Source organism: Somniosus microcephalus, chromosome 6 (assembly GCF_052327205.1).
Source record: "Somniosus microcephalus isolate GS21.2 chromosome 6, FLI_Smic_1.0, whole genome shotgun sequence".
In the NCBI taxonomy this organism is placed as follows: domain Eukaryota; kingdom Metazoa; phylum Chordata; class Chondrichthyes; order Squaliformes; family Somniosidae; genus Somniosus; species Somniosus microcephalus.
The window spans coordinates 44,443,131-44,469,803 of NC_140992.1; the positions used below are offsets into that span (position 1 = coordinate 44,443,131).

The 26,673-nt window shown below is 40.6% G+C and overlaps 1 protein-coding gene across 4 annotated transcripts in view; it reads right to left on the minus strand.

Annotated features, from left to right (window-relative positions):
- abcc5 (ATP-binding cassette, sub-family C (CFTR/MRP), member 5) overlaps positions 1-26,673 on the minus strand; it is a 108,854-nt gene that overhangs the window by 15,566 nt on the left and 66,615 nt on the right. For all 4 annotated transcript variants that reach the window (XM_085990118.1, XM_085990119.1, XM_085990120.1 and 1 more), the window contains 8 exons: positions 25,532-25,631; positions 18,066-18,250; positions 14,627-14,773; positions 11,215-11,344; positions 10,841-10,994; positions 1,881-2,009; positions 1,017-1,203; positions 697-786 (listed from right to left, as the gene is read on the minus strand). In XM_085990118.1, the coding sequence (XP_085846244.1) occupies positions 697-786; positions 1,017-1,203; positions 1,881-2,009; positions 10,841-10,994; positions 11,215-11,344; positions 14,627-14,773; positions 18,066-18,250; positions 25,532-25,631 (1,122 nt within the window). The remainder of the gene's footprint in view (positions 1-696; positions 787-1,016; positions 1,204-1,880; positions 2,010-10,840; positions 10,995-11,214; positions 11,345-14,626; positions 14,774-18,065; positions 18,251-25,531; positions 25,632-26,673) is intronic.

Genomic DNA, 26,673 nt, shown 5'->3' on the forward strand with positions numbered 1-26,673 from the left:
CCTTACCAATCTACTTTAAATTCCTAAATAAAAATTGGTTCACATTAAACAATTCACAAAAGCAGTTACCAATTTGTCCATAAGCTGAGCTCCATCAACTTTCTCCTCCTTGCCCTTCCAGCATGATCCAGCTCAACAGGTCTCCTGAACTCCTGGTAAATCACTAGGTACATTCTTCCCAGGCAAACATGCAGGCAAACTTTGTATTAAATTTGTCCATTATTTTTCTTTAGCAGAGGATCTTCCAAAAGCCATTGCATGCCCTTCTCCCCTCCTCTCTCAAAGCATGGGTCAGAGGTCCTGTCTGCCCTCTCAGGTGAACATAACATAAAAGATCCCACAGCACTTGGTGTCCTCAACCAACACAACCAAGACAGTTTAACTGGTCATTTATCACACAGCTGCTTTTGCTATCTTGCTGTGCACAAATTGGCTGCTGCATTTCCCCAGATTACAACGGTGACTTCATTTCAAATGTAATTCATTGGCCATGAGGTGATTTGTGACGTCCCGAGGTCATGAAAGACACTACATAAATGCAAGTTCTTTCTTTCTTTCAATTAAGACAATACTGCGAGCAGTACACCCGTTTTTCCAATAAGTTGTATGCTATGTACCTGGCCCCAACAGTGGTATGGAGTTGCAGAAAATTCGGCTCAGCGTTTTACATCAATAGAGTAGCAAATTAACTAGTACCTTTATGTAATGATCAATTCTCTCCACAGAGGTGAACCTAGCCTCAGTCTCAGAAGCAAGTCGGACAGTAAACTGAAATAAACCGGTCATCTGCAAGAAAAATAAAGTCATAGTAAACCGAACCAAATTTTACTCATTTTCTGAATAAACTATGAAATCTAGTGAATGAATGACCTTTTTAGTTTGAACTGTTGATCACTCTGCTATGAAATCAGAGAAAACCAGAAGAATTCAAACCAGAAAACAATTCAATGTCACATATGGAAGAGTAGTAAATATTAAGACAATTAAATTCTCTGTTGGCAGTATCTTGTACAAACCTGGACAGCATAAGAAATTGCAAGTCCTGCATAAGCTGGAGGAATGCGTCCATGCATTACAACTATTATCACTGCAGTTGTGCCGATAAGTGCAATACTGACTATATCCAGTCTCACCGCGAGCCAGCGCATTGCGCAGGTGAAAAGGAAGAATGGAGCCTGATTAGCATCTAGCAGCTCCTGGAACCTGAAAAGAAACATACAATAGTTCACATTAACCAATCAGCAATAAGTATGCCATGTAATTAGTACTCTCACACAAACTGACATGGCATAATCATCAGACTTTCAACCTCGGATTGCCTTACAATCTAGGATGTATGTAGCTTGTGTTACTGCAAGGTCACAAGGTACAACTGGTGTGCCTTGTGATCAGTAAGAAGCTAATTGCTCTTAGGAAGATCATCAGGTCAATTTATGGTCAAATGTAGTTTTTAAAAATATTTTTAAATTAGAAATTCAATTAGAAATTATTTTCTGCTGCAAAGGAGCTGACTGTGTGCTTGTCAATATAATACTTTTAAACAAAGTGTGAAAGAAATTTGCGTGTGTGGGAGTAACACATTATAAAATAAAAACTTTTGTTCTTTCCTCCCTTTCCCTGCACTTGCTTAAAATCTGTTACATCTCTAACTTTTTCCAGTTCTGACGAAAGGTCGTCAACTTGAAATGTTAATTCTGTTTCTCTCTCCACAGATGCTGCCAGACCTGCTGAATATTTCCAGCATTTTCTGTTTTTATTTCAGATTTCCAGCATCCGCAGTATTTTGCTTTTACATTATAAAATAGACTAGCTACTCCTGGTAAGTTGGATGATGCATTATTTCCATTTTACAATCCACCATTTTGGTGCACAGTACTAACCTGCGTCGGTACTCTCCGGTCTTGTTGTAAGCATGGATTGTGGTTAGCCCCTGGATACTGGATGTAACATGTGACAGGAAAGGAGACTGAGTGATGTTGTCCAAACGCTTTAATTCTCTGATAAAAATCCTGCATAGATTAAGTTTAACAAAAATTCAAAAAAGATCAAATATAAACAAACAGATATACACATGTTCCACACATCTGAAATGTCTAAACATTCCCTTCTTTACAAGTTTTCTGTAGTCCACTGCATTTATTTCTTACGTTAATAGCGGACTAATTGCTGATTTCACTCTGCATTTTGCTACAAATTGTATTAGTTAATAAAAGTAATAGATGCAATAATACTCTTCTTTCAATAATAAATTTCTTGTGGCCATCATGACCAAAATATTTTCTTCTTCCTTCCTTATTGACCTTTATTACTCAAAACTTACTCAATTTAAATTTTTCTCCACAATCATGTCGCACCGAAAAAACCTTCTATCCAAATACAGCAAAAGTTATTTCCCGTCTTGATATAGTCATTAGGATACTTCCCAAGCTCGGATTTTAAAAAAGCTTTTCCATAATAGTCTTGTTATGCTACCCCATCTCCCAGAAGAGTTCTGCACCTCCACAAGGCTTGCTCTTTATTCAAGGAGCCAAAGCTGCACTCTGTGCATGCCTCTATGTTTTCTCTCAGGCCCGTCTGTGCTTCAATTGCAGGCTAAAACCGTTTTTTTCTCTTTTATAAATCAACCCATCTCCCCAATACCCTGTCCCACTATCCATACCTAAACCCAGCACTCTCACTGTAAATTTCGGCAATAGCCTACATGTCCTACACGTCAAACTAGCCGCACTCGCACCTAACTCTACCAAATGTCATGGAGCATCAACTACTGTCCTTAAAATGTGTTCCTAACCCAAACCCATTTTTGGGCAGAACATGAAAATGTGTGTTAAAAAAAAAATCAACGACTAGCAAACAAGGAATTTTGTATGTAGTGAATGGCACATAAATGTGGCCAGGGTCAAATTTTTTTTTAATTTTTTTTAATTTTTTTTTAATTTTTTTTAAAAGAAACTAATCAGTTCAGGAAGCGGTCATCTTCGACATGAGCATATACTGAATACCTGAAGCAACAACACAACTTAAACGAACAGGAATATTGACAATCCATTGTACATATATGCCAGGTAGTCAGGTAATTGAGATTGCTTATATGACAAGAATGCCAGAATAGTGACATGATAGACAGATTTGAAACAGAAAAAAAAATTCATTTCAAGATGAATGTTTAATTTTGTACAAAATTAGTTGATCTCCTGTGGTGTTGCACACGAGGAGTCAAGACCAAGTGTAGTTTTCAAGTGAAATGAGATTGAGAGGTGGGGCATAATTAGATATGTGCGTGCTAACATAATACAGGCCCCATTTTAAAGTCATACATTCTGTCCTTGTTATGTAGCACTTCATTTGAAATGATCTATTATCTGTAATATATTAGAAGTATTATGCCTGTGCACACTTCCTGCCAACTTTTTCCCATATAAATTCCTATATCTAGATTTATAATATAAACTGCCTATGTAAACTTGTCATGCTGTAATTACACCCTCCTACTAGTGGTGGTGTTGCAGGTGTGTCTAGTTACAGTGCGACAATTTCACAAAAGGCAGTTTCTATCATTAATGTGGACATATGAATTTATAATTGAAAATGAGGAAGTGTTTGCAGACAGAAAACTTTTACTATATAGCCAATCAATCACCTGTGATGCTGTACAAGATAAGTTGGGGAATATGGTCGCTTAGCAGTCATAGAGTCATAGAGTTTTACAGCACAGAAAGAGGCCCTTCGGCCCATCGTGTCTGCGCCGCCCATCCATCCCTGTCCAGTCTAATCCCATTTTCCAGCATTTGGTCCATAGCCTTGTATGCAATGGCATTTCAAGTGCTCATCCAAATGCTTCTTGAATGTTGTGAGGGTTCCTGCCTCCACCACCCTTTCAGGCATTGAGTTCCACATTCCAACCACCCTCTGGGTGAAAAAGTTCCTCCTCAAATCCCCTCTAAATCTCCTGCCCCTTACCCAGTCTCTGCTGTCTTCATCCCACTTTCATCTCTTTTTTCGCTTCAGTTTCTGTCCTCTCAACTCTTTTTTGGATATCTCTGTCCTTTCTCTGCTTCTCTGTCTTTTTCTCCATTCCCTTCAGGTGGGAGGTGGTGGTGGTGGGTGATGAATGGTATGGTGTGGTAGGAAAAGGAGCCAGCAATGGCTACCAGGCTGCAGTTTGGGTGCACTGGAGGGAAAATGCAACCCTCAACTCCCTTCCAATTCCCTCTTCCAATCACTTGTGCTTTCCCCCCACCCCTTCGCTTCCATTGTGTAAACCTGCTAAAATATGAAATAATGAAAAAACAGACCTCCTAAAAAGGCTATGTAAATAGGATAATACGCCATATTACAAAATGGAGAATTATTCAAATGAACTATTATAACCTTGTGCTATGTTTTTCAACTTGCAAAGAAAGAACATGGGTTGTGACTCTGCTCAGAAAATAATGAACTGCTGAAAAATAAAAAGCAATACAGCTTGAGGGTGGGTAAAAATATAAGGAAGGAAACTGGTAGTAAACAAGTTGGGTACAATAATAGGTAGCGTAGCTGTCGTCTGTTAGAAAAGACCTATGAAGAAGGGAGCTCCAAAGCCACTGTATAGTCTGTTTTCCAGATTGAGTAACTATGCTCTTTCTATATTTTGCAGTATTTAAGTCATTAAGTATAATTTGCTGTTGCGAGCTTGATTATCTGGTGTTTATTTGCCCACCAGATGATCATTACAGTCAACGCTCCCATAATGTCCCCTACCCCATCTCCTTCCGACCACTCCTTCTACTCTTCCCCTTTAAATACTTAATCAACCCCTTCATCCTACCTCCCTTGCTATACTGTCATCTCACCTCCCCATAACCACATTTCCCTCTATCCCCAGCTTCCTATCTGTTTCTCTCAAGCTTGGCTTTCAAAATTCAACTTGGTTTTTTTTTTTTTTTTTAAAAAAGAGGAAGGACACTGTCCGTTTGCCTTTCTCTCAAATGGTGCCCTTCTCTGTTATTCTCTCTGTCTCATGGGTGTTAGTAATTGAAATCTATCTCTCAGATGTATGTGATTAGCAACGATATAGGAATAGGAGTAGATCATGCAGTTAGTTATTTCAGTTGATCCAACTGGAGTCTGGCGTTCAGTCGTCTGATTGGAGGCTCTTTGCACCCGGTCATCCATTCAATTAGATCATGGTTGATCTGTACCTTGGCTTCTTCTACCTGCCTTTGCTCCATATCCCTCGACACCCTTACCCAACAAAACTCTACTGATCTCAGTCTTGAAAATTTCAACTGACCCAACATCCACAGCCTTTTGGGGGAAGAGTGTGTTTCAGATTTCTACTACCCTCTGTGTGGAAACAGTGCTTCGCTATTTCATTCCTAAATGGCCCAGCTCTAATTTTAAGATTATGCCCTCTTGTTAATTCGCCCACTAGAGGAAATAGTAGGCCGTATTTTGCGACCCCTACGGGTGTGTAGGAGGTGTGCACGAGGGGCCTCGCAAGTTCCGGGTTTAGGCATGCGAAGCGCAAGCGCTAAAACCTGGAACTTGAGATCTGTCAAGAATCCTCTTGACAGATCCTCCGCAACCTCGGGAGATGGGCCTGTGCGGGTGGAGAGTTGCTCTATTTGCCCAGCTTCCACCTGCTGAATGCCAGTGAAATTCTTACACCTGGTAAAAGCAGGTGTAAGGACTGCTTTTACCAGCATACAATTTAAAAAAAGAAAAAGTTCTCTCTCATTTATAATTTTAAAACCCTGTCCAAGGTAAGTTTATTTTTAGCCCCTTTAAAACATATAATTCCCCCCCCCCCAAATTCAATTTTTGTATAAAATATTTAATTACAGTAAATGGCATTTTAATTAATTTTAAGTAGGTAATTAAAAAAAAAAAATTATTTCATGTGTTTATGTATTTTTTTTTATTTTTTTATAAAGTGATCCCCATTCATACTTATGGGGATTCCATATGTACGGAACTCCCATAAGTGTGAATGGGGATTCCATAAGTATGAATGGGGATTCCCTTCTTTTATCGGTTGGGCTGGCCCACATCCCAGGGGCGCTTGCGAACCGCATGATACGTGGGCCTCTGCCCGCGCATACCTGGAGAGGCCCAGGATCACAAGCCTCTGTACCTCCCAGGCCACAAGGTAAATGCGTAGATATTTTACAGGTCAGAGGCATCCGCCCGCGGGAAGCCTCCGACTGCAAATGTTGGGCCAGTATCTCTGTACCTACCCTATCGAATCACTATTTTAAACATCTCAATTAGATCATGCCTCACCCTTCTAAACTCAAGGGAAATACATGGCAAGTTTATGCAACCTGCCCTCAATTTAACCCTTTAAACCCTGGTATCATTCTGGTGACTCTGCACAGTACCTCAAGGCCAATATATCCTTCCTAAGCTGTGGTGTCCAAAACTAAACACAATGCTCCAGATGAGGTTTGACCAAGGCTTTGAGCAACTGAAGCATCACTTCCTCACTTTTGTATTCCAACTCCCATGATAACGGCAACGGTTCCATTAGCCTTTTTGATTATATTTTGCATCTGTGCACTATCTTTTAGTGATCTGTGCACAAGGACATATAAATATTCTCCACAGCTCCTAGTGTCTCATTAAGAAAATATTCTGATTTCCCTCGTTCGGATCGTGTACTACCTCACACTTCCCAATACTAAACTCCATCTGCCATAGTTTTGCCCACTCAGTCAGTCTATGTCAACCACGGTTTTCTGAACGCAGCCAGCAGCAACTGCCTCAGGTCAACGTCAACTTTATTTGCATGTGCAAAGGGACAAACAATGGTTTCAGGCGTGGGCCCTGGACGCCTAGTTTTTTTTTTTGCCTGTACCAATACAGTAGGTGGTGCACTTCTGGCTCGTAATGAGTGTGCGCTTCCTTCCCACCATATTGGAGGAGCAGTATCCGAAAAATAGGCACTGCGCGATCTAATTTCCTGGCTACTAGCTCCAAACCCATACTTTTAGGAGAAGCGAGGCAGAGGTCTTCAAGTAAAAAATTTTAATGAAGGCATTGAAAGACACAAACGGTAATTCAATGGATAAATGTAATAGTTATGATGAAATATGTAATTTTGTGTTTTTGTATTTTGTTTAAACCCCTTTTAGGCATCAAAAATCTCAGTTAGAAAGAAAAAATGTGGATGACAAAAATTCAGATAGCATTTTGAACAGATTATGGGAATTTGGGCCAGTGTGCACAAACACAGGGCAAAATACTATCACCTATTGTGTATCACACTGTGTGACACCTTTAACATTGAAAATACCCATCACAGCGTCACCTACAGGACCGGCAGACAATATTTTGTGCCCTGTTAGAGAAGCTATGTTAGGCAAAATTGTATTCGGATTCCATTTTGTGGTTAATTGACAGCTTCTTCAGAAATTTGCTGAAACAGTTAATAGCTGGAGAATGTCAATAAGACAGTCCAATCTGCAAGGCTAGTATTATCATAGAAGGTAGATTTGGATTCCTTGTACTGTATAAGCTCTGACGTTCTAATTTGATACATCTATCTCTTCACCAACTATATGTTTACTCTTTTCTGTACATGCAAGTAGATAAGACAGTTTATGCTATGTCCTGTGACTTCGTTTGGAGCCGTTTGTCCCATGGTACTATGAGACAGTGAGTCTTTGGAATGTTGAGCTAATCTATACCAGTAGTAAGGGTAATGGAAGAGGTATGATGTAATGGCCTTTAACTGAGAATATAAATGTGAACGATTACCATTTAGGTAAATCGAGGGATGGCCACCCAGCAGCTTGAGCTCAGCAAGTGTAACACAAGGTCTTCTGCAGCCTTCGCATTGCCATGTGTGTTCTGCGAGTATCTTCTTCGACTAATAAATCTATAAGCAAAGACTTCAGGAACATGAGTAGGCCATTGAGCCCCCTCGAGCCTGTTCCACCATTCAATGAGATCATGACTGATCTGCAACCTAACTCCATATACCCGCCTTTGGCCCATATCCCTTAATACCGTCAGTTAACAAAAAGCTATCAATCTCAGATTTAAAATGAACAATTGACCTAGCATCAAGTTCCCCTCCAAATCACACACCATCCTGACTTAGAAGTATATCGCCGATCCTTCATAGTCGCTGGGTCAAAATCCTGGAACTCCCCAACTAACAGCACTGTGGGAGTACCTTCACCACACGGACTGCAGCGGTTCAATAAGGCAGCTCACCACCACCTTCTCAAGGGCAATTAGGGATGGGCAATAAATGCTGGCCTTGCCAGCGAAGCCCACATCCCATAAACTAATTTAAAAAAAATTGCCGTTTGCGTAAGTGTGTTCCAAACTTCTACCACCCTTTACGCCTGGAACTCACAGTCCCTGACAGAGGCAACAGCTCAAAGCTCACTTCTATAGTATATAGAAACATAGAAGATAGGAGCAGCAGTAGGCCATTCAGCCCCTCGAGCCTGTTCTGCCATTTAATGAGCTCATGGCTGATCATCCAAATTCAGTACCCTGTCCCTGCTTTCTCCTCATATCCCTTGATCCCTTTAGCCTTAAGAAATATATCTAACTCCTTCTTGAATATATTTAATGAATTGGCCTCAACTGCCTTCTGTGGTAGAGAATTCCACAGGTTCACCACTCTCTGGGTGAAGAAATTCCTCCTCATCTCAGTCCTAAATGGCTTACCTCTTATCCTTAGACTGTGACCCCTGGTTCTGGACTCCCCGACCATCGGGAACATCCTTCCTGCATCTAGTCTGTCTAGACCGGTTAGAATTTTATGTTTCAATGAGATCCCCTCTCATTCTTGTAAATTCTAGCGAATAAGCGCCTAATCGACCCAATCTCTCCTCATCCGTCATTCCTGCCATCCCAGGTATCAGTCTGGTGAATCTTCGCTGCACTCTCTCCATGGCAAGAACATCCTTCCTCAGGTAAGGCGACCAAAACTGCACACAATACTCAATATTCTCTAACACATCCCCTCAAAATCCAAGTGACAAGTGTATATAGGCGTTTTCAATTATAAATGTGTACAGAGGAATTTATAATGGAAAAAGCAGACATTAAAAAAAAATGATAAAAACAATAGAAAGTTAAGTGGTGCAGACAGGAAGTTCTTACAGATCCAAATTTTATTATATAGATAGAATTTGATATATTTAAATTATATATAATAGATGTATTTAAATAATGTGGATTACACATTTCTTATATTTATTTATATACTAGTCAATCTCTCGTAGTGTTATTTACAGAGTGAAGACCTAGTCTTCAGATGATGGGGGGTGGGGGGGGGGGGGGGGGTTAGAGGTGAGGAGATAATTGGACGAGAGCACACAAGACATGAATAAACTTGTGATACTGCAATTACACCCTTCTGTCAGAGGTGGTGCTGCAGGAAGGTAAAGCATGTGCGCAGGAGGGGCGAAGTTGCGAGGAAAATAAATCGGGGGGGGGGAAAAAAGAGGGGAGAATTTTTTTTTTTGTAAAACACCAGTCACTAGATTTCCCAAACAGACTGATTGTGGCACTTAGATATATTTTTTAAATAATATTTTTAGATATGTTCAGCAGCAGCTAGGAGGACTGGGAGTGGGACTAAGATCAGAGCTGCACCTGGATGTCACTGTGGCTTTGCAGCAATATGGGAAGCTAGCTGGCTCGCAGAGTGGGGCTGACTTTGGCCATGAGATGAGGCAATGGGGAAGGGGGGGGGGGGGGGGGGGAAAGAGGGGGACTCCCATCAGTGGGAGCAATGACTTGAAAGATTCACAGAGATTCAAAATTCGAAGCAGCTATTCCACCTCAGATTATGCAAGTACTTTTTTTAAACCAGAGGTTCTTTAGTCTGACAAATTATCCTAGGGGAAATTCCACTCCAGAGACATCAAGAAAGGGCTCCAGAGCAGCAGACAATGGGACATATGCTGTTAAGGACCCAGAGTGCTATAGTTTGGGATAATGCTCTGGTTAATAAATATGGTGCAGACAGGAAGGGTGCACAGATTTTTTATATATTATATTGAGATGAATAATCCAATGTATATTCTGTACATTTCTGGTCCTCGTCTATTCTACTGATTAAACAATGAAGGACAGGATTTAATTTATGAATGTAACTGGCATGTGTGGTGACTAGCACAGATTCATTTAACGGGGGAAGGGGGTAGTAATAGACAAATGTATGTAATTATTCCTTTGTCAAAGCTTTATCCTTGAACAATGCCATAAGAGTGTCATTAGTATTATTTATGATATTTGATATTGTGAAGTTCTGGTTCTAAAATAAAATTCAGTGACATTCAGTTCCATGGTCAGAATCTATGGGTTGAAAACCAGATGTTAAATTTTGAGCCATAATCCAATTAAATTTCATATAGTTATATTAATAACATACCCAAACTTTGTCATGGATATTAATATAAAGACAATCTTGAAATAGGATTATCTTGACCTTAGTAAATAAAATAAAAAAACTTTGTTGTAGTAGAAAGTGGAGTGGAAATAAATTAAATGTAATGCATACATGAAGTATTAAAGATACATATATTACATAAAGGTTATAACTGGAACACAAATGTACTCTTAGATATATTCATTTTAGGACAACGCTTAAGAAAATTTTCTGGTCTTAACTTGTCTATATTCCATTGGGAGTCATTTCACTATTTATGGCAAGTGGACTAGAAATTATCTGCTGAAGATCTGGCAATTCATTTTGGTAAACATAATGTGATAAAAGCACAACTAGTATTTAGACATCAACAATATGTGAACATCCAACTTGTAATGCCATTAGTATGTTCTACACAAATGAAACAACTACCAGTCACATAAAAGTTACTTTCATTATTACCTCGACACCTGGTTGAGAATCATGAAGAGAATGACAAGTGGGCCAACTGCAACAAGAAACCACGGGAAGACAGAACCAACTACACCAATGCAGAAAAACACCAGGATGATGTTCTGAATAAACATCTCTGCTTGGAAAGGTAGCCGTGTGTCCACTAAGCAAATGTGGAAAAAAATAATTCAGATTTAGAGAAACAATCAGAATTGAAGAAATGTTTACAGCAATAAGCATGTTCGCACAGGGTCCTTCTTGTAACAGAAATATTACACAATAGCACAACAACCAGATGAGATTTACAAGAAGCAACTTTTTCTAGAATATTAAACATATTTTGGCTAAGAGTGCATTAGTCAGAACACTGCTGGGAAAGATACCTTCATCCATGTCCTTTGAGAATCTATTAAGGATTCGGCCAGGAGGAGTGGTGTCAAAAAACTTCATGGGGCCCCTGAGGATCTTGTGAAAGAGTTCATCATGAAGCCTGGATGAGGCTCTGAGTGTTCCCTTCAAAAGAATTAAAGCAGTTAATTATCTATATGTGCACCAATTTAAAATGTAATACATCCTATGTGGTGTTAGGAAAAAGTAATTGAGTCTTGGTAAGAATTACAAACACTGATACACTCAATCGATGTACCAAAAATTTTCTGCAGCTAATCAAAGAAACTAATGTGAAAGAATCATATTCCTAGCAAAAGTAAAATTACAGGATTAAGCCGAGTGTATACTCACACAGAACTGAATGTAAACATATTCAAGCCTCACCATCCAAACCCATGTTAACAACTGCAAAGCGATAGATTGTGTGTCTGATCGAGTACTCTTCACGTGTGCAATCCAAGCATTCTCTACTACCACAGGCAAAATCGTTAGGAATTATGTCCCATTTTTCATGTCTGTGTCAGGATATTGCTCACACGTTCCCAAGAAAGCAAATCCCTGTATCTTTCTCTCCCCATCTCCCCTTCACCCCCCCACCCGCCCGGCAAAAAGGAGAAAGCACTGCTCACAAGTGAAAGGAGAAGATAAGTAGTGAAATTATGATAAATGGCTAGGTGTCATTTAATCTTTCTTCATTCTCATACCCTTCACACATTGCAGAATTATCCAGTAGTACTACTTCTTGTTTTTTTTTTTTTTTTTTTTTGAGGGTGGAAGAATCACCCTTGTTTGAGAGGGTACATTTGTGAAGAGGTACATCTACCTTAGCTTATGAATCACAAAAGCACCACGCAAAAATTCAAGTTGAAATTTTCTCTTGCGCAATGTGTCATTCAGAAACTTCAATTCATGAGAGACCAAAAGCTCAAAAGAAGGATACTTAAGTTTTTGAAAGAACAGACTAAGACTCCGAGGGTCAGTCAACAGGAGCAGAGATCAGGATTCAAATTCCCTTCACAAGGTATGTATAAAGGTGGTACTCCTTTAGAATCAACCTGTGCTGAATAATGGAAAACTGCAAATAACCAATAGGACCATAACTGAGCTTGGTTTCTACTTCAAGTCAGCGGATGTGTGGTCGGAAGCTCATTTCAGGATCGAATATGACACCAAGATTGCGAACAGTCTGGTTCAGCCTCAGACAGATGGAGTCGGTGGCTAGGGAACGGAGTTTGTCGCCGGGACCGAAGACAATGGCTTTGGTCTTCCCAATACAGGTACTTAATTGGAGAAAATTTCTGCTCATCCAGTACTGGATGTCGGACAAGCAGTCTGACAATTTAGAGACTGTGGAAAGGTCAAGAGAAGAGATGGTGAGGTGGAGCTGGGTGTCGTCAGCGTACATGGGGAAACTGACGCGTGTTTTCGGATGATGTCGCCAAGGGGCAACATGTAGATGAGAAATAGGAGGGGGCCCAAGGATAGATCCTTGGGGGACGCAGGTAATTTTCTGGCTACGATTAGATAGATAAGAGTGGAACTAGGCGAGTGCAGTTCCACCCAGCTAGATGACGGTGGAGAGGCACTGGAGATGGATGGAGTGGTCAGCCGTGTCAAAGGCTGCAGACAGGTCGAGAAGGATGAGGAGGGATAATTTACCTTTGTCACAGTCACATAGGATCTAATTTGTGACTTTGATGAGAGCCGTTTCAGTACTGTGGCGGGGCGGAAACTGGATTGAAGTGATTCAAACATGGCGTTCCGGGAAAGATGGGCACGGATTTGGGAGGCGACAACACGTTCAAGGACTTGAGTGGAAAGGGAGGTTGGAGATGGGGTGGTAGCTTGCAAGGACAGAGGGGGGTCAGGGGTTGGTTTTTTGAGGAGGGGTGATGACGGCAGATTTGAAGAGAGAGTCAGTACCTGAGAAGAGAGAACTGTTGTTAACAATGTCAGCCAACATGGGAACCAGAAGAGGAAGTTGGGTGGTTAGCAGTTTAGTGAGTGTAGGGTCGAGGGAGCAGGAAGTGGGTCTCATGGACAAGATGAGCGTGGAGAGGGAATGAGAGGAGATCGGCGAGAAACTGGAGAAAGATGCGTGTTCAGGGCTAGGGCAGGGGGGAACCTTACAGGAAGTTTGGCCCAGTAGCTAGGGGAAGGAACGCAAGTGGCAGAGGCAGCTGATCGGATGGTCTCAATCTTAGAGACAAAGAAATCTATGAGCTCCTCGTACTTCTTGTTGCTGGCGAGGGTGGAGGAGATAGGGGAGAGGGGTTTAAGAAGACAGTTAGCAGTAGAGAATAGAAGCTGGGGGTTATTTTTGCATTATTGAATGATCCTGGAATAATCAGCAGTTTTGGCAGACAAGAGTAGGACCAGATAGTGCTTTATGTGGTCCAGCCAGATCTGGCGGTGAATGACTAAATCAGTTGTCTGCCATATCCATTCAAGTCTGCGTCCCTTGGACTTAAGGGAGCGAAGATGAGGGTTGTACTGGGGAATGGCCAGGTTGAGAGAGAGTAATGGTTTTAAATCGGGACTAGGGCATCAAAGGTGCTGGTGAAGGGGTGGTTGAGCAGATTGGTAGCTGCAGAAATGTTGTGGTGAATGGAGGGCCAAAAGCTGGACAGTTGGGATTTCGTAAGTGCAGTTATAGAGAGTTGGGAGAGTTTTTTTTTTTCCAGGGGCAGACACAGAAGGAAGTAGGGTTGGGGGATGTGGGTGGAGAGCGATACAAGGAAGTGGTCAGAGATGGTCTTATCTGCGACTGACACAATGGGAGTAGCGAGGCCACGAGAGATGGCAAGGTTAAGGGGCTAGCCGTGAATATGGGTTGGGGAGTTTACATGGAGGGAAAGATTAAGGGAGGATAGGACTGTAGTGAACTCAGAGGAGAGAGAGCATGATGAATTGAGATGAAGGTTGAAATCACCGAGGATGAGAAGTGCAGGGGCTGAGGGAGGAAAGTAGTGAAAATATCTGGGTGATAAAAATTTTATGGTGCTTGGGTGGGCGGTAGAGAACAAGAATTTTAAATGCGAGGTGAGGGGGCAGAACAAGGGGAGATGCTCAAAAGGAGGAGAAAGTGCCAGAGGAGTAGGGGGACAGACCAAGGTTGATTACCAACAATTTTGTTGGTTACATTAGCTAGGTGCTTAACCAAGAGGTTACAGGTAGCTTTGACTGCAGTATTCAAACAGTACAGCAATCTTAATCCAGAGAAAACCTCACTGTATTATATAGGTGGTCTTGGATACATTTTGAGGACTCAACTAAAAGTCCTTGAAGCCAACAGATTTTTAAAAATTGATCAAAATTCAATTAAAGTTCGAGTGAAAAATTCTCTTCTTTAAAATTATAGTGTCTTGTACTTCTCCTTAAAGTTGTAAATTTATATTACTATACCTTAACAAATACAATGCCACGGATTGCCTTTAGAATCAGCATTACTGTCATAGACAGTGCATAGATCCCTGCATAGTAATGCATATGTGGATTGTCCTTCATGCTCTGGCTCACATAAGTTTCATTCTCTAAAGTCACAGACATATTCTGGAAGAAAGTGTAAACAATCATCAACATTTTGAAAACCCTTCAGGCATAGTACAGTAGTCTCTTGCTAGAGTGAACTCCTCCATAATTTGTAGAAAAATTATAATTCACTAAGTTGCAGATACCATTTGGTGACCGCACTATCTTACCTCACTTTAAAACAAGAGGCTGTTTCCATGCACAAATTGATCATGGATGGAGAGTCTGAATGTCATACAGCAATACATTCATAAATCATTTTATAGCTCTTTTCCTGCAAGATAATTGTATGGTATGTTTCAAACCGCATTAACAGTTATGCAACTTTGAGGGATGATGGCGAGAAAAATCAGTGGTATGGGTTAATAAGGGACAGCCAGCACAGATTTGTTGAAGGCAAATTGTGTCTGACTAACCTGATCGAGTTCTTTGATGAAGTAAGAGAGAGGGTTGATGGTGCAGATGTTGTTGTATATATGGACTTTCAAAAGACATTTGATAAAGTACCACATAACAGACTTATTCCAAAAATTAGTGGTGTTAAAGGGACGGTGGTAACTTGGTACATAATTGGCTATGGGATAGGAGACAGAGTAGTGGTGAACCGATGTCTTTTTGACTAGGGAGAAGTATGCAGTGGGTCCCCCAGTGGGTCGGTATTAGGACCATTGCTTTTCTTGTTTTATATAAATGACCTGGACTTGGGTATAGGCAGTACAATTTAAAAGTTTGCAGATGATACAAAACTTGGCAATGTAGTAAATAGCGAGCAGGATAGTAGCAGACTTCAGGACGACAGACAGACTAGTGAAATGGCAGACGCAATTTAATGCGGATAAGTGTGAAGTGATGCACTTTGGGAGAAACAACATGGAGAGGCAGTACAATCTAAATGGTACTATTTTGAGGGGGGCGGGTGCAAGAGCAGAGGGATCTGGGGGCTGCATATTCACAATCTTTGAAGGTGGCAGGGCAAGTTAATAAGGCGGTTAATAAAGCTTATGGGATACTTGACTTTGTAAATAGGGGCATTGAATACAAAAACAAGGCAGTCGTGCTGAACCTTTACAAATGATTGGTTGTGCCTCAGCTAGAGTATTGTGTACAATTCTGTGCACCACAGTTTAGGAAGGACATCAAGGCCTTAGAAAAAAGGTACAGAGGAGGTGCACCAAGATGATACCACAGCTGAAGGACTTCAGTTATGTGGAGATTGGAGAAGCTGGGATTGTTCTCCTTAGAGCAGAGGAGGTTAGAGAGAGACCTAATAGAGGTATTCAAAATTATGAGGGGCTTTGATAGAGCAAGTAGGGAGAAACTGTTTCCTGTGACAAGTAGGCCAGTAACCGGACTTCACAGATTCAAAATAATTGGTAAAACTAGAGAGAAAATTAGGAGAATTTTTTTTCAGAGGGTTGTTAAGATGCACTACCTGAAAAAGAGTGATGGAAGCAGATTCCATAGAAACTTTCAGAAGTGCACACAAAGAAGGAGCATTCATTAACAAAGACTGAAATGTATTGATGAGTCACTGAAAAGTCTTGTCAACAATAAAGCTAATCAAATACTAGATTCCATCTCAAAACCATTTCAACAAGTTGGTGAGGTAGAGTCCATAACAGGGAAAACGTTGCACGCACTATGGAAAGGCTAAATGGCTGATTGGCTAAATTACCTATTCCAAATCCATGCTCCTAGATTATTAAAAAGTAAATTTGACCAGAAATGGGGACACTGTCAGCTGGATGCTTTCAACTCTCAAAGGCATGGTTATACTTGAATGAGTTTTAACTATTTCAGTCAAAACTTTAGAATTTGTTCTGGTATCTATTTATCAAGGCACTATTTACCAGTTAATTTGCACAACAATTTGTCAGGAGATTAAAAGTTATCAAATTTATGACCATCATTAGTCCTACGTGTCAACTCAAGAAGAGCAGGGGGGTTTCCCCCCCGCCGTGTCCTGGTCAACATTTATCCCTCAACCAACACCTAAAACAGAGGATCTAGTTAGTCATTTATTTCATTGCTGTTTGTAGGAGCTTGTGTGTAAATTGGCTGCTGCGTTTCCTACATAGAAATAGTGACTACACTTCAAAAATACTTGTGCTTTGGGACGCCCTGAGGTCGTGAAAGGCGCTATATAAATGCATGTCTTTTTTAAATTCACCTAGTTAGAAAAGGCTGTATTTTCAAACACATTTGAACTACATTCCATTTTATACAATTGAGAAGAAAGTGGGTGAAATGAAGAAAAATAGATTTTTGGAAGAAATGCAATGCCAAAGCAACTTAAGGAACATATAGTTATGGATGAAGATAGAGACACAATAGTTACAGATCAGGCAAGGTCAAGTGGACAATTACAACAACTTCAGTTTGCTTCTGACCCAAACCATTTTCCATTATTATTAGAGATTTTTTCACTAGAGAGATAAGATACAGTAGGCAGAGTGCATCATGATGAAATAGCCACGACATAACTAATAGTCTGGAAATCATTCAATACTCAGAAGCATCAAAATATACTCAAATATCACAAATGACAGGATCAAAAGCATTAAACATACACAAGAGAAATCCTTCACCTTGCATTTTAAGTTGCATAATGTGGAAGTCTCTTGAATGCAAAGAATTATTAGCGAACTTGGACTTCTTGATTTTGTTGGATTTTGATGGTGAGCAGAATTCACTAATTCCTATCCATCTGGCAGTAATTTAAAACACCTACCCAACAGCATGGGGCAGGGATCAATTGAGATAGCAGACCAAAATGAGTATTGTGAAAATAAGTCCCCACCTCCCATTCCAAAACTAAAAGCTGACTTTGTATTTAGAAGTCAGAAGTCACAAATCTTTGAAAAGGCTTTGCTAAATTTTTTAAAATCTGTTCATTCAATTTAACTATTGAAGAACCAAGCAGTGAAACTTTTTCCCATTATGTTAGCGACAGAATAAACTGTTGCTGACAATGGGGAAAAAAAGGAATGAGGTATAGTATCAGGTCGAGACCTTACACGCAACAGGGATGGGGGCAAGGCTCCCTGTACAACAAAGTTCGGGAGAGACAATAATTAAGTCGTTTTTTTTCCTACTCGGATAGGCTATTGATTTGCATGTGGAGGTTGAGTGAATAGAGAATTACCACTCAAAGAAAAGCTAACTACAAAATGTTGATGCATAAAAGTTATTTCATTTTAAAGCTGTAGTGTTGAAGTTACTCAAAATAAGTTTAGTGTTAACGTCAATTTAATTTAATTTGGTTTTTTTTAAATATATATTTTCTTTAAGATAATGCAGTCCCAATTCTTACCCCACTGCCCACTTTGATCCAGTAACTGAGCCACCAGTTGTTAAAGGCAATGCTCCCTACATTCAGGACAAAAAGTATCATCACAAGGAAAAATGCAAGAGGGCCTCCTGCTGCCTGGATGTATACTCCATACACGGACCACGGGACAGAACCTTTCCCTTTATCCTCTGATTGTACGAGCTGATCTAGAAACAGAAACACACACATTAGAAACTATTAAATATAGTACCATCATATTCTCATCTTAAAAATAAACCAAAAATGGCTTTACGTAACACCAGAATATATATTTGCGAAATTGCCGATCAAAACACCTTTAAAAATGTTGTGCATTCCTACATATCCTTCACTGCATATGCAATACTTCATATTTTAAATCACAAATAATCCTAACAGAATAAATTAGGACAGAATCATTTACATGATACTGCTGTGACAAAAATTAAGCATGTCTAACCATGATGCATCATGGTATCAACTTCATTCTTAATGTCTATCATGATACATAGTTTGAAATACAGACTTAAATTTCCTTTATTCTGGTAATTTAAAAAAAAAAACTTTTCTCAGTCCGTCTTAAAATTGGGTAATGCGCCTGAAGCCATGAGATAGATAGATAAGCCAAAGAGACACCCAAGGCATGATCAGCAACAAATTGCCTTGTGAAATTTAATATTCCAGGAACTTGTAACTACTGTAAATCTACAGTATTGCTGCTCTGGTTACTTACCATTGAAACCATTTCATAACCAGGTTTATTTTTACCATTTCATAACCTAGTTTATAAGTTTAATGAAGTGTCCATTCCACTGCCTTCCAAAGTCAAGAGCACATGCATGCACAAGATTTAACCAGTAAACCTGTGGTAAACCACTTTTATCGTTCACTATCGTTACACTATGGTTATCACTGTTATATCGTTACACTATGGTTATCACTGTTTACACTGTTGTATCACTACACGAGGTCGCCTCTTGTCACGCTGTTATACCTGGGCTGACCACTGCTGACTCCGCCCATGGCTCCACCTACTTGCCCAGGTATAAAGGTGGTCGACTGGCTAGTATTCCTCCTTGTTGGATCCGATCACCCACGAGGGTGGGCTCTGTTATTTAGCCAATAAAAACCTATAGTTACTGTCTTAACTCGTCGCTTTTCATTGGATGAATTGATAGGTATATCAAAACCGAAACACAGTAACAGGGTTTTCTATTCAATTCCTAGACCCGCTACAAATTACCCATATATTGGACAGATAAAGGAACACTTTGATCATAAGAACTAAGGGTCACCTACAGGAATGGTCTGAGATGCTGAACACCACATCACATACCAAAAAAAGGATAAAAACCCAAATATGCAACAACAGTAGTGTTTTACTTGAAGATTCCTAAAAATATTAACAAGTTTTGCATTGTATATTTCACATTCAGAATCTGACAAGTATGAAAAGTATGAGATTGTTGACAAGTAAATAACCCAATTGTTATATTTTGAAAAAAAACTATAATCTACTTTTACGATTTACAGAATAAAATATTATTCACACTTGGAGATATTGTTTACTCTTCATAAAAAATTATACCCCACAAAATATAAGCAAGGTAATTTGCCCAATGGTTGGGGTAGGATTAAAAAAAAAAAAAACAGAAATACATTCCATTTTTGATTTTTCAGGCACAAACCACAGGCGGAAGTTTAGAGCCTTTTCAGAGGACACTACCAGCAGCTATTTTCAATTATGGACATAAGAGGGATTTCAGCACAAGGTTAATCAATTAGGCCATCCATTAACCTTCAACTATAAAATAATTTAATTGATGTTATCAGAGGCAACTCTCGTCACATTGTTTTGAGATACCATGACCAGATGGAAATTCATACCTAGCCTGACTAGTGTACAGTGTAATGTTGAGTTTTGTCCAGACTTCAGGGAAACTCCATTTACAGAAAAATCAAGACCACCCTGTGCCACGTCCATTTGTGCTTTTTTCAGGGAGGGAGGGAGGGTGGGGGAGAAAGCAAAAAGAATTCCACTCTTATTTAGTAGCTCTGCCATCAAGACCTCAGTCCCTATTTGGCATTAAACAAAGAGTAACGCGATGTCTCCTGTGCCAGTGCTCTATTTCCAGAGCATTCAGAGTTCTAAATTAAGTCCTTCCTCATAGTAATCACCAGAGTTGTCACCAACAGGAAACAATTATGCTGAGAGGTTGAGCTAGGATAGCTCAGAAGAGATAAGTTTTGACAAGAACATTGCTCTCCAGTTTAAAAACTATCTTTATCTGATTCCAGACAACCAACCAGTTCCTAGGAGGAAAACATTCCAAGGTTACAACCTTAGCTTTTACATCACAAAGTACCTCAACTAGGTGAATTATTGCATTGCTCAACGACAATGGAAACTGCATCGATTTTAGGAAGGTATCCATATAACTTCAGTATATCTGCCAACTGGATTGTGAACACTGTCTTCAGCACTTACCTCTCTAGCTGGGTAACAGCATCAATTTAAAGTAAAAATAAGACATTATGTATTAATGCAAATGCCTTCAAAAGTGTCCCATCTAGAGAAAGGTAAGTGCTTATGGAAGCTGCAGTCAGTAAATCCAATGATTAAAAGTCCTCGAGTGGGCATTGAACCCACAACCTTCTGACTCAGACAAATATGCTACCACTGAGCCAAGCTGACACTGGTCCAAACCTATCAAAAGATACTACTGCAAATCATTTTATGCCTAAATAGTTCCTGTAATACATACACAACTTATTGCGGTGTAACAGATATACCTTCCCCAGAACCACGCTCACTCTGTACTATTTTGACTATTAATCCATAAACTCAGTATTTTTAGGTAATCAAACAAGCTAGAACCATAACAGAGAACTTATCCTCGTCAAACATTACCTAATTTCAATCAGCCATACGGTTATTCATGGGTGACAAATCTATTAATACTTCCAACACAAACCAGTTCATTTGACAAAGGACAGATCACATTCATCTATAACATAACCCAATATAATCCTACCTACTTTATAGGAACATAAAAATGTCAGTCATAAGGGCAGAGGAGGAGGCCATTCGGCCCATCAAGTCCGTGCTGGCTCTCTGTAGAGCAATCCAGTCAGTCCCATTCCCCCGCTCTATCCCCGTAGCCCTGCAAGCTTATTCCCCTCAAGTGCCTATCCAGTCTCCCCTTGAAAACATTGAGAGTCTCCGCTTCCACCACTTCTGTCGGCAGCGAGTTCCAGGTTCTCACCACTCGCTGCGTAAAAAAGTTTTTCCTCGCATCCCCCCTGTATCTCTTGCCCAAAATCTTAAATCTGTTTCCCCTAGTCCTTGTCCAATCAACTAGTGGGAACAGCCTTTCCCCGTCTAGCCTATCCAAACCCGTCATAATCTTGTACACCTCTATCAAAATCACCCCTCAACCTCCTTTGCTCTAATGAAAACAAAGCCAGCTTCTCCAAACTGTCCTTGTAGCCAAGATCCCTCACCCCTGGAACCATTCTGGTAAATCTCCTCTGCACCCTCTCAAGTGCCTTCACAACCTTCCGAAAGTGTGGTGACCAGAACTGGACGCAATACTCCAGTTGTGGCCTAACCAGCACTTTATAAAGATTCAGCATAACTTCTCTACTTCTGTACTCAATACCTCTATTTATGAAGCCCAAGATCCCATATGCTTTGCTAACCACTCTCCTAATATGTCTTGCCACATTCAGGGACCTATGCACATTTAACTCCCAAGTCCCTCTGTGCCTGCACACTCTTTAAAACTGTGCCATTAAGTGTATGTTGCCTCTCCCTGTTCCTTCTGCCAAAATGCATCACCTCACACTTCTCTATTAAATTCCATCTGCCACTTGTCTGCCCATTCTGCTAGCCTTTCTATGTCCTGTTGTAGTCAATTGGTATCATCCTCATTGTTTGCCACACCCCCAAGTTTGGTGCCATCGGCAAATTTAGAAATTCTACTCTGTATTCCAATATCCAGGTCATTTATATATATCAAAAAAAGCAGTGGCCCCAGCACCGACCCTTGGGGAACACCACTGTCTATCATCCTCCAGTCTGAAAAACAGCCATTTACCACAACTTGCTGTTTTCTGTCCTTAAGCCAATTCCTTATCCAAGCTGCCACTGACCCACCTATTCCATGAGCCTCAATTTTGTTAACCAGCCTTCTATGTGGTACTTTGTCAAACGCCTTCCTAAAATCCATGTAGACAACATCCATTGCATTCCCTTCATCGATCCTCCCCGTTACTTAATCAAAAAATTCAATTAGATTAGTCAAACACTATCTGCCTTTTACAAATCCATGTTGGCTCTCCTTAATTAGCTTAAATCTCTCCAAGTGCCTGTTAATTTTTTCCTTGATTGTGGTTTCCAAAACTTTACCCACCACTGATGTTAAACTGACCAGCCTGTAGTTACTAGGATTGTCCTTACACCCTTTCTTGAATAATGGTGTCACATTTACCACTTTTCAATCCTCAGGCACCTCCCCCACATCGAGGGAAGATTGGAAAATTATGGCACGCCCTTCCACTATCTCCTCTTAGCAATCTGGGATGCAAGCCATCTGGACCAGGTGACTTATCCACTCTAAGCATACCCAACCCTTTCTAATACATCCTGTCCATCAATTTTCACCCCTTCCATTGCTTCTACCTTTTCCACTGCCTTACAAAGTACTCCTTGACTATTCTAGCCTTGCCCTTACGCCTCTAAGCATATATCACCTTCTTTGTCGCCAATAGGCCCCACCCCGCCTCTTACTACCCGCTTACTGTTTACATGCCAGATGATGATTTTTGGGTTACCTTTTATGTTAACCTCCATTCTACTCTCATATTCTCTCTTTGCCAATCTTATTTTCATCTTCACTTCCCCTCTCAACTTATTATATTTGGTCTGGTTCTCCCTTGAAGAATTCACCTGACATGCATCATACACCCTCTTTTTTTGTTTCATCATCTTCTCTATCTTCCTCATCATCCAAGGAGCCCTTGCTTTGCTTCCCTTACCCTTCCCTCTTGTTGGAATGTACCTCGCCTGTACTTGGAACATCTCCTTAAAGATCACTCATTGTTCCGCTACAGTTTTTCCCGTCAGTCTTTGGTTCCATTTTACCCTGGCTAGATCCTTTCGCATCCCATTGAAGTTAGCCCTATTCCAGTTTAGAAGTTCCACTCTAGATTGTTCCTTGCTCCTCTCCATTGCTAATCTAAATCTTATGATACGATGATCACTCGTACCCAAGTGTTCTCCCACAGACACTTGGTCGGCTGGCCCACCTCATTCCCCAGCAATGCCTCCTTCCTAGTTGGGCCAAGAACATACTGGACAAGGAAATTTTCCTGAACACATTTCAGAAATTCCTCCCCCCCCCTTTCCCTTTACCCTAGCATTATCCCAATCGATATTTGGGTAATTAAAGTCCCCCAATATCACCACTCTATAGCTCTTGCATATCTCTGCGATTTCCCTGCAGATTTGCTCCTCTACCTTCCTCTCACGATTTGGAGGCCTGTAGAATACCCCCAATAGCGTTATCATACCCTTTTTGCTCCTCAACTCTAACCAATGGATTCTGTCCTTGTCCCCTCAAGAACATCCACCCTTTTCCAACACTATAATGTCTTCCTTAATCAGCACTGCCACCCCACCTCCCTTTTTTCCTTCCCTATCTTTTCTGAACACCTTGTACCCTTAAATATTAAGTGCCCAGTCCTCACCGTTTTTAAGCCACGTTTCCATTATTGCCACACAGCTAATTGTGCTTGTAGCTCACCAACCTTATTCACCACACTTTGTGCTTTTACATACATGCATTCTAAACCCATTTTTGAATTTTTCATAGTCTTCCTTAGGTCTGCTCCTATCCAATATGGTACTACTTCCGCCTCTAGTACTACTTTCTTCTCTAGTACTATCTAACACACTCACTGTTTTATGCACCTTATTTCTCTTTTCTACTCCTATATACTGGTGCCCACCCCCCTGCCAAGCTAGTTTAAACCCTCCCCAACAGCACTAGCAAACCTCCCCGCGAGAATATTGGTCCCGGCTCTGTTGAGGTGTAACCCGTCCGGCTTGTACAGGTCCCACCTTTCCCAGAAATGGTCCCAATGTCTCAGTAATCTAAAGCCCCACCCCCCCTCCCGATCCCGTCGAACAGTGACTCAGTACGTTACCTGTGTACATGAGAATCAACACCACTGTGCTGTGTATACATACACATGAAGGCGAAGCATCGACGATTCTGCATGAGCATTAATGATAAAACATGGCAATAATTCAGTTTAGGTGTCACAAATTCCCCTTAAACGTGTCCACTCGAATGTTGAACACTGTTTCCTTCCATGATCCCTAAAAAAATGGCTTTGGGATCCCATACTCATCGGCAAAATGGAATATATGTGGGTAGAACAAATGAAGGATAGACACACGATGAGTTGCTAGTTCATGTGCTTGCTTTATGAGGCCAGAGCGAACTGAGCACGCTCATACTAAACCACGTGACAATACATTATAGTGGTTGGCACATTGGGCAGGGTCAGTGAGAGAGGAGAATGAGACAGTTGGGATTTCAAGGAGGCAGTGATAGGTACCTCGATGGGCCCGTCGGAGAAGGGGAAGAGAGGTACAGAGGGCTTATTAAAGGGGGACACAATAGTAATGGCGAAGGGGAGTAGCACGACAGCGGAGTACTGATGGATTGGGGAGGGGGGGGGCAGGGGGAGACAGTACCCGAGGGCAGGGGCAGAAATGAAAGATTCATGACTGGATGACAGGAAGGGGAGGAGACAGGAGAGAAGGGCCTAACCGGTGTCAAGAGAAAAGAATTAGGAATGGCAATCAAAATGTGCAGGTGAATAGACAGAGACTTTGGATTACATAAGCACACGCCACTTATCTCAGTTGAGAGACAGTACTGCCACAGAATATGTGTTATGTTTACCTATATAACTGTCAATGCACTCCAAAAGTAATTCACTTTGTGAAACCCTTGCGATATTTTGACTTAAGGTACTTTTTAAATGCATGGATTATTTATTCCAACATCTTCACGGTGTGACTCTAGCCCTAGACTCTGAAGATCCACATCAACTGAAATGGCTCCACAAACTGGGTTTGTGAGTTCCCTTGGGATCTGAGAAGTAGGTAATTTTACTAAGTTACTACACTGTAGCATGTTAAAGTCATTTTGCAGTTGAAGACTGCACTTAAACTCCATACCCTTACCACTGATTCAATCCTGCTCTCTGCCCACTTTCCTCCTTTAAGACTCTGCTTAAGACCCACCTCTGACCAAGCTTTTGGCCACCCCTGCTGAGATCTCCTTCCTTGGCTCGCCATCCTTTTTTTAATATATCATACTTCTGTGAAGCGCCTTGTGATGTTTTGCTATATTTCTACGTTAATGGTATTATAGTTGCTGTTATGAAGTCACCTGCTGGCTTGTTTGTGTTTTTTTCCTTCTTCATAGATCCAGTCTGGCCTTTTTCTTGAGGTTTCTTTAAGGAACTGTTAGTATTGTTTTTGTTGTTTACCTGGAAAAATAACCAAAAAGATATGACATTAGAGTGCAGAATGGACACAAGCTAAGGCTCTGTTTACATACCTTTGTAAATATTTTGCACACACACACAATTAAGTAGTGCTTCTCATCTAATTATGCTTACAAAGTTTGTCATTAATCCGCATACTAAATTCAATAAAAGGGGAAACAGATTACCTACTGTAGATATGGTTTTCCTCATTTTTTTTAAAAAAAGCTCAGCCTCTACAAATAGGATATACTGCAGTCATAAATTTCCAATAGTAATGGGGGTGCAAAAAACATTGACAATGTCCCTTTAAGAAATTTGTATCCTATCTGGTCAGTTGATCTCCAATCTGGTATATACACAGCAGCGTCCTTCTTGGGCCGTATCCTTACTATGACTGATAAATGAGACCCCAAGAGCACTGAACCATTCATATTGAAGGTCCAACTCAAACTAAATAGGAAAAAAAAACAAGGGTGGGCTGAGAGGAATATTTGCATGCAGAAAATGACATTATTTCAAAAAAAAAACATACCTAGTATAAGTCATCAAACATCTTTCTGATTCAACCTTTACACAAGCAGCAGTATACCAAGTTGTGCAGAAGACTGATGGTAGGACTTGAGGACTTGCACCTTTATGCCAGCTTATTAGTACAGCAGTCCCAAAGCACTTCCTAATCTTGACATTGTTACGATACATGGATAGAAAAAGATTAATATGGTAGTTTAAAGAACAGAATTTGTACAGCAGGAGTGTGTTTTACTTCTGGGTGAGGAACTACAAGATGCATGGGTTGTTCTCGGTTTCAACCCAATGGGGTGGGGGCAGGTGGAAACAAGTTCTTGCTCATTGAGGGTGAAGCTCTGCTGACTTAGGGTATGCAGGATTTATCATATGCTTCGCTTGCCCAAAGTATTCCAGTTTCTTATCTTGGTTTGTAGAGAAGGCCAGACAGTTACTGTTCAGGCTTGCACACTTCTATCTCTTTGTTATTGATGATTCATCTCTTTAGTCTGCCCTTGGGCATCCGATTGCTCAGCTC